The 13,543-nt window shown below is 39.4% G+C and overlaps 1 protein-coding gene across 1 annotated transcript in view; it reads left to right on the top strand.

Annotated features, from left to right (window-relative positions):
• adgrd2 (adhesion G protein-coupled receptor D2) overlaps positions 1-13,543 on the top strand; it is an 88,613-nt gene that overhangs the window by 68,041 nt on the left and 7,029 nt on the right. The window contains exon 19 of the mRNA XM_074671392.1: positions 7,456-7,576. Within this exon, the coding sequence (XP_074527493.1) occupies positions 7,456-7,576 (121 nt within the window). The remainder of the gene's footprint in view (positions 1-7,455; positions 7,577-13,543) is intronic.

Here is a 13,543-nt window from a genome sequence, read left to right on the forward strand (position 1 = left end):
AAGGATGTTTTTCTTTTAACTTTAAAGTTAACAGGAACTTTATCAACTTGAAGTTGAGTAGAATATTTTAGAACTCTTTTCACATCCGTTGTATTTTGAGTCATAAAGTTAGTAAAAGTGTGACATCATGAGAGCCACACCGGCACAGTGTCAAACCAACAATAACAAGGGTGTTTTTCACTATTTCACGTCTTTAAGTTGAAGATAGTTGAGGGGGACAGAAACCTTAGGAAAAACCTAAAAGTATTCACGACCAAAATAATCTTCATATAAAATGCCAATCAAAGAAAAAAAAATGTCCAAAAACACGTTGACCTCTCCTTTTGATTGGCTGGTCTGCAGTCTGTTGAACTCTGTATAAATGCACTGCTCTGACTGTTTTGTGTGTATGTATATATATATATATATATATATATATATATATATATATATATATATATATATATATATATATATATATATATATACAGTGATGGGCAAGCTACTTGGAAAATGTAGCAAGTTAAGCTACAAGCTACAGTGCAGAAGTAGCTGGCTACAGTCCCACTACTTTTTTTTTTTTTTTTTACAACCAAACAAATAGGCAGTTAAGAAATATACAGTTTGATTGTTTATCAAATGATCAGCTTGTCATCAAGCTCTGCTCAAGCCTGATAATGTGCCATTCATTTGAATCAGGTGTGCTGGAGTGGGGTAACATCCAAAGCATGCAGGGCAGGGGGTCCTCCAGGACCAGGGTTGGGTAACACTGATCTTGAGGAATGAAATCAACTCTACATATTTCAGGCAAAAGTAATAATTTAGACTTAGATGTCTTTCCTTTGTTCTAGGGATTTGGTTCTCATTCAAATAATATTCATACATAGCCCAGAGTAATTACATACATACACTGTTTGCCTTTTCTTTCCCTGACCACCCCCACAATGTTGTTCTTTTTTTTGCACATGATTCTGTTGAATACATAAAATCTCTCACCTTTTTTTTTTTTTTTTATTCTGAAGACTATACATTTAAATGGCAGTAAATTATACTTTCCCAGAGTCCTTTCTAAGGTGTGGGGCAATCGCAGTTTTATAAGAATTTGATTTAAGAGTAAACATAATAGCAGGATAAAGGCATTTGAAACAAGTGGCTTTAGGCCCATTTAATGGCTCCAAGGTAAGAGTGCAGCTACTTTCCTTTTCATCAACTCACCTTAATGTGCGTTATCAGGTTTGTATTTGGAGTCTTTGATGTTGAGAGCTGTTTGTTTTTTTTGGTTTACACAGTAAACACGTGAAGACGTAGATTTTATCATTTGTGTTTGTTCTCGTCATAAATTTGTCAAGATACGGCGATGGAGAAGAATTGTTGTTGACCTCTCCTCGGGCGTTGTCTTCTTCATAACTGCTTTCTGCCTCTGTCATTATCCGGTTGTTCTTCCATCCCTCCCTTTTACTTGTTTTGTCTTCACTCGTCGTCATTTCACATGTACGTTTGGTATGGGTGTGGGACTCAGCTTCTTGGTTGGAGTGGCATGACCATAGGGCATGACCCGCCTCTGATTGGGTAACCTTACCCAACTGTGAGTCGCCATAGTCGTCATATGCAAACAAACGAATCACCGTGAAAAAAAAATCCCCCCCCACACAAAACTTTATTCAGCGGACTTCTTCTGGACACTCGACAAGACAGTAACGTGTAGCTTCCGTCGCTGCTGGCTCTAAAAATAGCTTTGTTACAGAAAGAGCTACTTGACTCAAATGGAGCGGCGCTGCCGCCTCGCTACAAAAAAATGTAACTAAAGCTACTAGCGCCGCTACTTGTAGCACGCTACCGCTCATCACTGTGTATATATATATATATATATATATATATATATATATATATATATATATATATATATATATATATATATATATATATATATATATATATATATATATATATATATGGGTGTATATATATATATATATGGGTGTATATATATATATATATGGGTGTATATATATATATATATGGGTGTATATATATATATATTGGTTTGTTGTCTGTTAAATGTTGGTGATAGAAGTGAGACATCTGGTGTCTGAAAGTGGTTACTGTACGTTTTGAGTTTCTTTAGAAACTTGAGCTTGCTCTGAGGTCAGCTATTACTCTACGCATTTTCCGTGAGTATTTTTACTTTAAGAAGATTGGTTCTGTTTTTTTTCAGTGTTTATGATGTAGTCCTGTCGTAAAAGTTGGGGATCTGTTTAGATGTAAGCTAGGATCAATATATGCTAACCATTAGCATGTCTATGTAATTTACTATGTACGTTTGAATCAGAATTTAAATCTTTTTTGTCACCCTGATATTCATTTCTTTGTGTGTGCAGTTTTACAGCGTTTTTATGATTAAAAGCTTAACCAGAAGCATCTGAATCTGAGTTTTATCAGTGAAGCTGCTATCTTGAAAAATAATTGCTCAAGAATGTTTTATCTTTGATTAATCGGTGGAATTTTGGGTAGAATACTCCAGGACCATTCTCCCTTTAAATCCATGTTTCAAATTTGTAAAGGCAGAATACCCCCTTTCTAAACACAAACATGTTAACCCTGTATTATGAGTTGTATTATCATTATGTGAGTTAAAGGTATTGAACCATGTCTGGATCCATTCTGCAGAGTTTTTGTTGTAGCAAAATGGTGTATAAGTGACTTAATCAGTATAGGCGACAGAGTGTTAGTGGTGAAGGAGGTTAAGACCCCCCCCTCCCACCTCCCACCCAACAGAAGCTGGTTTTTGGTCTCTGCTCGGGGCTGGGTGACACAAGAAGAAAATAGGACACGACTTATTTGTACATGATGCATGGTTGGCAGTCAGAGGTTGAGCAGTACATATATTTCTCTTTTTATACATTCAAGAGTGTTTACGTTGCTATGGTTACCAGATGGTAGTACTCACATGCCTAGAAATTCTGCTGTAGTATACTATAGCTTTTGATGAATGTATGTATAGCCAGTGGCGTGCATAGACTCTGTAAAGGGCAGAGACCAAAAGAAAAGAAAAGAAAGGAAGGCACGTGGTCTCCCTACCCAAGACTAAATTTATATTTTGCCAACCAGGAGGTCACTGTAGTATGCATTTTAGCTGCTAAGAGGGCAGTTTATCATACCTTTACCAGCCAAGAGAGAAGTTAACTTTTGGGTCCAAAGCGGGTGCTTTATTGTGTGTCTTAAAAAAGATTGGTCACAAGAGGACCATGACTGCCCATGTGATATATTGATCAGACAGAGACAGACACAGGGGAGAGTGATATAGGAGCTTGGTATTTACGTCTAAGCCTGTAGCAGCATAACTTAGAGCCAGTCCAGGTCTGATCCAGCTCTAACTCTGAGCTTTATCAAACAGGAGCGATTTTTGTCTACTCCTTAAAGTAAGGATGGTATCTGCCACCCAGGTCTTGATTTGTAGATGATTCCAAATAGGAGTCTGACAACTGAAGGCTCTACCTCCCATATTAATTTTGAAGACCATAGGTACGGCAAGCAGGCTGCATGCTGGGAGCAAACATTATTTTCCCAACAGTGCACCACTGGAGGACAGGTTTGATGAAGCACAACAACCCACAAATTGTCCTGTAAATAGTTTTATTAGAAGCAAATGTTTATGTTTGACCTTCTAAAAACAAGGCTTAAAAGGCACCCTGGGCCTTTAGAATATATCTGCTACGAAGATGTTGAGGATGAAGGTTACTAAACCTGCAGTCTGTTTCTGTAACATCAATGATATTCCAGTAACCTTCACCAAAAATAACATCAAGTATGGCTACGAGCAGCATGAAGGATGTCCTTGCATCTTTGTGCACATTGCAGTGTGTCACATCAGAAGAGTGTGTGTGTTACAGCCAAATATAACACACTACCAACTCCACATGTTTTCAGACAGTGCCTTAAAGTGTTGTTTGTTACTTCCTATGGCCTCAAGGTGGCAGGAAAGTAAACTGGGTGCCCAGCGAGGTGGACCAGTCTAGCAGCACAACCATGCAGTGAGAGTAAAATCACTGTGGAGTGCTGGTATGTTTAAAGCTACAAGGGAAGTGACGATTCTTTTGACCAATCAATGAATTACAGTGTTTCTTGCACCACCTCGTGTACAAAAAAGTAGGACGATGCAGGGCAGTAATTCGGGGACCTGTCCTAGTTTTGGTCAATGGAAATGCCACAAAATGTGTGCTGTACTGAGATGAATGGAACAGAACCACTCGGTGGTACCAGAGCCAATCTCCAAGGTCTGCCAAAAGCCTCAACCCTGACTGGCCTCAGGAGCTGGCCAACCAGAAAGGAGGGGGTTTGTTGAGAAAGGAGACTTAAAGAGGCAGTAGTTCAATTGAAGAGTTCAGACAGAGGCTGGGATAAAGGTTTTTTAAAACACCATTGACGGAAAAATGATGTAAACTTTCTGCAGGTACTAAACGGACAGTCTTAAGCCTAAGAAAAGGCTCAGCATCAATAATACAGAATAAAAAGTGATGCAGGGTAGCACAAGTCTGAGCTAATGGAATGGTGGAAACAGAATGTAGTTGTATGAGCTACACGGCTGCACAGAAACTGAATGTTGTGGAAGTCTTTACACAGGAAAACATTTTAGAAACATTTACCCTCCAGGAGCCCCTCAAAGACAGACTGTGCCTTGCTTTAGAGACTTATTTCCTGGGTTTTTAGTGCATGAAGTTTCTTGGATCAGTGCCAGCAGCAGCCCACACCCACAGCCTCCAACCATGACTTCATGAACACACTCGCTTGCCCAGCAACCACCTGTAGCATCAAGTTTCTAGGTGGGAGAGACTCAAGAACCGTGAACCTGACTTTGCTTTTCGTCCCGTGCTGCTCTACAAGTTCCAAAAAGTGAGTGAAAGTGGAGTCAAGCTTTACCCATGATCAGGGGCGTATTTAGCTTTTTGGGGGCCCAAGGCAAACCCAGTCAATGGGGCCCTCCATGTCCTTGTAACTCATCTTCCTCAGAGCTAGACTGGCCTTCCCTGGGTCCACTGTCTCTTTCCCAGAATCAAGGCATGAGACAGTGCTAATCTTGTACATGGTAACTTAACGCAACTAAAAGCATTTCCTCAAGTTCTGTACTTTAGTTTGATTTAGAAAAAAGTGAATACATAATTTAGTCCACTTTGTCCTGGATTTGAAATCTTTTATGGTCAACTGACAGCTTGTTTGTCCCACAGTGGGGGATTTGCAGAGTAACAGTAACAAACAAGAAAGTATGAAGTGAAAAACATTACAATAGGTAAATATTGAAAAAAATAATTTAGTAAAGAAAAAATGTGTAAATATCAAGCACAACATAAAACTGGGGAAAAAAAACTACTGAAAGAGGTGATATTTACAGTTACCATACTTTTTGTTACTATTATTTTAAAGTTAATGTGTTTTTATTTGACCCCCTGTCCAGTGAGTTATGTATCCAAAAAAGAGATTTTGTACAATAATGTTTATCACCAACTCAAAAAGTTTGATTTTGAGAAAATGATCCTGTTTCCTGGGCTAGATAAAGTCCTTAAAATCCTAAAAGTCTTATATGTTTATCTCAGATCTCAGAGCAACATTGTTTTTATTTCCGACTTGGTTGAAAATAAGAAAAAAAATGGGGAAACAAGTGTTTTTTACCACTTCCTCCTGAATCAAATGTTCAGATGTGTTGTAACATGGAACAGCCCATTGAATAAGAAGAGAGGGGGAGTACCCAAAACCATCATTAAAGATTAAGCCTTTTGATGTATTTTGAAGCATGTGAAGTAAGATTTAGAAAAAAGAAATGCTTTCAATTGAAGAGAACTTCATAAATCAGTTTTTAAGAGATGCTTTGGGGGCCCCTGGGAATCTTGGGGCCCCAGGCAACTGCCTGTGTTTGCCTAATTGTAGCTCCGCCCCCTCCACGATTTGTGAAAAACTGCTACATCTACTATAGTAGCTTAGCTTTTCACTCACAATCATCAACACACAAGTTCACTTGCATAATGTGAACACTGTCATCGTCACCACACTTTCTCTGCGCTCAAAAAAGTCCAGATACAACAAAAACATTAACATACAGGCTGAGAAGGGGGTTGAGGCAGACACAGACACTGATACACATGTACAAAGGAGGATCACATAGCGGAATTAATTCTGTGAAAGTTGATTGTATTTTTTTTTTTTTTTTTTTTTTTTTAAGTAAAATTCTGTAGACTGTACCTTTAAAGTCAGACATCCAAAAATGACGTTCAAAGGAGATCCAAAATACTAAGGTTTAAATGTTGAACTGCATATTGATGTCCAAGGTCAAGGTCATGGATGTGACCTGGGCGTCCATCAGGTGTCTAACATTTAGTGGGCACAGACAACACTGTTTCGGAGGAATATTGTAGAGGGATGCTGACACGTCAACACAGAAGAACGTCATGCTTAAAACTGCGTCTGCCACTCAATGTGGGGTTAAGGATCATCGGGGGTCCTGCTTTCTGATACATTCAAAAACTGGTTGGTTGAATCAAAATTGATTGAAGTCCCTGCCTTGGATAGACGGGGTCACTCACTGTTAGTTTCTTAACCAACCTGACAGTAAACACCACCTCAATGGTTTTACTTCTCTACTTAAAACAGAACTTTGAACCAAATTATTTTGAAGTGTATCAGGAACATTTTTCTGTTAGCATCTCAACACTAATGCTCCTTTTCAGAGGTGCACATGCAGGTCACAACACTCAGGCTGGAAAGCATTACTGATATGTCTTGTGGCTGAGATGAGACAGGGGTCTTTTCATAATCAGGTAAAGCGTCCTTCAACCCAACAGCAGATTGTATATTCACACATTTGTTTTAGCCCGTGGAAGTGCCACGACTCCACACCTCCTCTCCCTCGCAAACAGACTAAAGGAAGCTGCCTGTGCCAGCTTGAGAGCGCTCTGTGAATTCAGGAGATTAGAGGGAAATCGACATTCAAATATAAAAGGGAAGAGAGGGAAGTGGGTGCCGTCTTTGTCCTTGCAGACACAGCGCAGTCTTAAAACTCAATCTTTCTACCCAGGTGCAGCCGTCTGACAACAATGGTGGTATGAACAAAGGCAACCTTTTCCGCTTTGCCCCATGAAATGGTTATTGGCTGTATAAGCACAGTATCATTGAAAAGATGATTGCGAAGGAACGGAGGATGACTGTAGTAGGCGGTAAAATCTATAGCTGTGCAGATATGTTGGATGAGGATTCAAGGAGGACATATCTGAGGCGAAAATGTCATCAAAATACCTTGAAAACTCCACTCCACGAACTCCTTCAGTCGGTCTATACCCATGCTTTCAGAAACAGCTGACAAAGAGAGGTGAACAGAGGAGCGAGGAATCAAAGGAGCAAAACAAAGTTTGGTTTCATAAGTCTGTTAGACCTTGTTGTTGTTGTTCACCTTTGTGTTTTTTTATCTGTAACTCGTGTCTGTGTGTGCAGGGCTGTGACCCGGCCTGTTCTCATCCTGCTGCCCGTCCTGGGTCTGACCTGGCTGTGTGGGGTGCTCGTCCATCTGTCCGTCATCATCGCCTATGTGTTCATCGCTCTCAATGCTTTCCAGGTAAACAAAGACACGTTAACCAAGTCTTTGTAGGAGTGATTGGCCTACAGAGATATACTGAAGCAATCAGCGAGGAGGGATGGGAATCAAAAACCAGTTCCTGTTGGGAATCAATACGAAATGTTTCAATCCATTAATACCGTCAGCCTTTGTGCTTAACGATTCCCTTATTGGTTCTTTACACCATGCTGGAGCTGCAGGAACTTACACTAACTAATCTGCCGCTGCTATCTTATTTTAGCAGATAATTGGATACATTCAACATGGCAGAAATCTCCTTATTTACCAAAAACAATATTACCAAAATAGCCCCAGCTTGATTCAGAGAAATTGCATTGATATGCTAGCGGTTAGCATACACCAGTATAACTTAGGCTTCAGAATAGAATTGGGTAACATTTTACTTTAGAGATCTGCAAATTTCATCACACTTAGGTAATAAGTAGACAAAGTTTAAGGTCAAGGTCACTTTTTTTTTTTTTTTTTCGCTTGGTGTGTGTATGTGACTACTGGTACTTCTGGTGCCAGCCTCAAGCGGACACTTGAGAAACAGCAGGTTTTAGCACTTCAGCGTTGTCTCATATTTTAACACTAGAGGTTGTTGTTGGAGTTGACGTGCCCAGTCAGTATGCAGCGACTCATCTGGCGTATTCCAGGCATAATCCTGTTTAAATCAACATTTCTGTAGTTTCAGCTGGTTTTTTGTTTTCAGGTGGTCTCTGCAGGAAGGAATGGTTTACAAAAACCAAGATTCAGTTCATGTCACGGTTTTGTAGCCACGGTTTTCGGTTTGGTTCAGTGTACACTGTTATGATTTATAACACCCCGGATTATCATATACCCTAATAATCCACTATCAACAGATTATTTTTGATCAATTACCTCATGTATTTTCATGAAAAACTTGAAAGAATGAGGCTGCTTCCCATTTCAAACATCATTAAAGCTGAGTGAAACATTGCTAGTTTCAATATGCCAACTCCTCAGTAAGGAAAGTGACTATTGTCTGTCCCAGAAGTCACTAAAAGTTACTAAATGATGCTGCTTTTTAATTCACATATTAATCAATTTGCATGAAATTGTCATGGACTCTGTAGAAGAGAGAAATAATGTGGGAGAGACAGAAAGCGGCTAAAACACAACATCAGTAATATGTTTAGAACTACAAATTAACTTTCTTCCGTCCATTCTTGTTTTTTTATGTCTAAATATCAACCCTCCTCCTTTATCTGAGCTGTGGACTGGCAGAAGTGACCATAATGAGACACACACGTGTGATTCATTTGAATGCAGTTGTATGCATACTCTCCAGAAGGGTCTGAGAAGTTATTAAATGTAGCAACAAAGTCTCTAAGATGTCAACACTCAGTCGCGGTTTTATCCTCCACTTTCTTGCGGCCGTCATCAAAGCTCAGACTGAATCTAAAGAGCCCCCAGGCACCAGAATACCACAACGCCACAGGAACACCCTCTAACTCTGTCTTCTCCACTCGTCATGTAAACAACACACACAACACGCTGTACTCCTTCGCTTCGAGTTTCGCATGGGTATGAGTTACATACTTGCTTCAGAATGAAGAAAAAAGAAAAACATGAACAGAATGAAGCATCCAAAAACCGAGAGAGGAAAACCAGAAGGTTGTATTTTGTTTGTTTTTCCATGAACCATTTCATCCTCACCTTGGATAGACATAAGATAGATAGAGACTCTCTACCTACTCCTTATAGACCATAAAAAAAATGGACGTCATCTTGTTCGGTTCGAAGTAGAGTTGCGACTAAAACTGCTCTTCCTGCTGGCTGGCTGTAGTATAAGTCGAAAAAATCTGTCTCTCCAGTCATTCCAGATGGGCTGTGGTCAAACTTTAAGAAAATTAACACACCTCGTAGAAAGTTTTCTCATGTCTGATTGTTGTGGTGATTTGAAGATATTAGTTGGCTGCCTTATATTCAAGTTCTCCTTTTTTTAAAAAAAAGTTTTCATTAGTTATACAAGGTTTAAGTCACGTTAAACTAGGGATGGGTACCTTAAACAATAGAAACAATATGGTACCAATGCCTGGTCCAATGCCTGGTACCTGGCAATAGGTATTGGTACTCAATGGTACCAATTTTCGGTACTTTTTTGTGTTTATGTGGTAAAAAAAAAATATCAATTCGTACCATATTAAAACTCCAATTTTTTTCGCTTTTAACATATTTATTATTCAGTGTATAACCTTGTAATGCTGTGTTCATGTCCAGTATTGAAAATCGCCTACTCTTTCATTGCCTCACAGTTACAAGAATGCATTTAGGTACCTAATCATGGTACCTTTTGACTTTACATGAATCGGTACCCAGTACTTTTGACTGAATTTGGTCAGTACCTATAAAAGTACCTAATTCGGTACCCATCCCTACGTTTAAAGATGACCGACAGCTGCATTTCTTTTGAAATTTTGGGGGGGGGATTGTAAAAATATGTTGGGAGGTAGAGACAAGAAATGATTAGACTCTCGAAAGAAAAAATAATATTATTTTTGTCACTCAGCTCCACTCAGATTCTCCCAGAATCCCTCACAGTCATTACTGCGCTGACTCTAGCTGCACAACTGCTACCAATGGCAGCACCTGTGACGGGGGAATTAAAAAAAAAAAAAAAAAGTACAACGGTAAACGGTGGAGCCACACTGTCCACTCTATATACAGTCTATGGTACTCCTTTCTGTAACTAAGAAATGAATAGTCTCACATATAGAGTAATGACACGATCATAATAACCACAAATAAAACAGACAACAGCCAGATGTTAGGACATCTCCATAACCCAAGATGTCTAAAACCATGGAGCCTAAAATACGATTTAGAGTCTGCCTCACATGTGGCTGACACTGACACAGACGCAAGCTCATGAGTGTGTTGAAGATGAAACTTGAATTAAATTGTAGGAAAAAAACATATTTATATGTGTGTTGTTTCTCCTAAATGTAGATTTTTAGACAGTCAGAGCTTTTGTCCAGCAGTTGTTCTGTACAGATAGAAATTCAGGGATCAGGTTTGGAGAAACGTGAAAAGCTTTGCTGCAGACTGTGATAAAGAATGATTTCAATACCTGTGTAGAGTCAACAGAGTGTGCACATTATGGTAATGTCACCAGCACAGCACAAGGTGAACTAAGTTTCCTTATTGAAGATTTGACATTTTAAGTGTGTTTGAACCCCTCTCTGTTTAACACTGGATTTTTTTCTACTAAAAACCTCCACCCTCTGAATCTTCTGAATGTGTGAGTATGAATGAGGACTGTGTGTGTTTTCCTTTTTTGTGTGGTGGAGAGAGGGCAACCAGGCCTTTAAACCACAGGTCATACCACATCCACCCTCAGCTCTCCTCCCTTGATAACACTGGAGTTACTTCCTCTCCAGCGTTTTCCCATACACTGTCCCGTTCTTCTCCTACCTTTCATCCTGTCTGTACATCCCTCGCCTCATCTTTGCTTATCCCATCCACCTCTCCGTGCTCTTCCTCAGCCTCTAATTAATCACAACGAGCCGGCCCCTGAGTGACCCCCGAGAGCTGCTTGTTAATTTAGATTTACTGCCAATGTCCAGCTGAGGGCAGATAACACCGCAGTAGGAGTTCTTCCTCGTGTGGGTAGGAGGAAGAGGCCAGAGTTTCTCCCTCTTTTACCTTCTTCTCCTGCTGAGCTGTGTATAAACTTTTATAAGAGGATGATGGGAAAGAGAGAGAAATACAAAATGTTGGTCCTCTCAGGGTCTGATGGATTTATGATTTCAAACTGCTCTTCACACAGCTTTCTGTTTCTCCATCCCATATTCATGAAGTCCTCTGCTTTGCAGGTGGCACTAGGTTTCCAATCATCATTCCTGTGACAGGAAATACCAAAAGAAGCAAAATTTTGATCTGAAATCTCACATTCCTCCTGCATTCCTTTTAATGACCAGCAGGAATTTAAGACCAGTTTCTGGACCTCAGATCAGCGTGAGGGTTTTACAGTTTAGGAATCAGAGCTGGACTGGCTTTCATTTATTCAAGGTTTGAAATTGTAGAGGTATTGTCATGTATCAGGAGGCTTTGTTGTATGGAAGAAGATCAGTCCTCATGGCAGCAACATGAAGTCCTCAACCTAAACTTGAAATTAAAATTAATACGTCAAATAATAATTATTTATCACTTGGGAGAGAATTTAAATTGTATTAATTTAATGAGAGCATCCAACAAAAAGGTTTTCTGTCATTTGACAAATTTTTTTGATGTGAAGGATATTTAACAATGTAATCAACAGTGCTGGGCACATTGTTGTCAATAGTTAGTCTATGTTTATATATATATATATATATATATATATATATATATATATATATATATATATATATATATATATATATATATATATATTGTTCCCTTGTTGTTTTTGAGTGTTTTATGCTTTCCGTTTTCTTTTCAAGCTTTTTTACATATGAACCCTAAGTCTGAAATAAAGCTCATCTATTAAAAAAAACACAAATACTAGTTTGTGGGCTGCACATTGGCGCAACAGTTAGCACTGCAGTCTCACAGTAAGAAGGGCACCGGTTCAAATCAAACTCACCTTGGCCAGTGGGCCTTTCTGTGTGGAGTTTGCATGTTCTCCCCGTGCATGCGAAGGTTCTCTCCGGGTACTCCAGCTTCCTCCCACAGTCCAAAAACATGCTCATCAGGTCAAATGAACACTCTAAATTGTCCCTAGGTGTGACCTTGTGCATGAATGGTTGTTTGTCTCTGGGTCAAACCTGTGATTGACTGGCGACCAGTCCAGGGTGTACCCTGCCTCTCACCCAATGACAACTGGAATAGGCTCCAGCCACCCACAGGATAAGTGGTATAGAAAATGAATGAATGATACTTGTTTGTCTTTTAAAAGCAATATTATTACTCTTAGGGATGGGTACCTTTCACGTTTAAAAGGATACGTTACTGATACCTGGTACCTCGCAATAGGTATCAGTACTTAATGCCTCCAATTTTATGTATTCTTATGTGTGTTTATGTGGTAATAAATATTTATTTGTTTAATAATAAAATCTCAAAGGTTTTCAATTTAACATATTTGTTTTCAGTAAAAAAAAACCTTGCAATGCTGTGTTCATATCCAGCATGGAAAAACGCCTAAAACAAAGTTACCAGCAACAATTGAAGTTATTCCTAAATGCCACTGAGTAGCTCTTGATCACGTCTGAGTCTGTATGACAACACCACACCAGCTGGTGAAGTTTAGTAGAGAGAAGATACCATAGACTGTAAGATATAGACATAGTCTCTGCAACGTCACCTGTCTGTTCCTGGAACCATGAAATGAAGCCAATCTGCAGATGCAGCCTCTTTTGATATGATGCCAGCTTTGAGCTTCCTCTCTAACAGCTACAGGGTGCTTGTCAGTCACATAAGCTAAGCTGTGTCTCTGATTGGACAGTCAAACAATCCTAACACCTTTTAAACCACAGTTTGAAAAAATTCACTCATACTCCGTACATTGTTTGCTGATAGTAAAATTGGCATTTAGGACCCAAGCTGTTTTTGAACCGGGCCGTAAATATGCTTTTTAATGCTGTTAAGGTCTGTTTTTCTGGCTGGATGTGCACATGACTTCTGTTTTTTATGCAGCCAGTTGCAAGCGGATTCTCCATGAACAGAAACTTTTAGCACTTCCACATAGGCTTCATTTTTCTTAACTGGGTGCTGCCCCTTGAAGGATACATCTGTGTTTTCCTCTGATTTCTGTGATTAATTTTGTAGTGGTGGTGGTCACAGGAGCCTAACTGTCAGACAGAAAAAGGACAGAAGAGCAGAAAAAAGATAAACAGGAGAGAGATACAGCCCAAGCTAAAGGCTAACACATTAGCTAATGGCTAAAACACATGCCAACGGCTAAAACACAAGCTAAAGGCTGAAATATAAGCTAGAGGCTAACACAGGAGCTAGACTGTT

The sequence above is a fragment of the Halichoeres trimaculatus genome, unplaced genomic scaffold (genome assembly GCF_033239565.1).
Source record: "Halichoeres trimaculatus isolate MK-OKI-2021-1 unplaced genomic scaffold, fHalTri1.1 fHalTri1_scaffold_5, whole genome shotgun sequence".
NCBI lineage: Eukaryota > Metazoa > Chordata > Actinopteri > Labriformes > Labridae > Halichoeres > Halichoeres trimaculatus.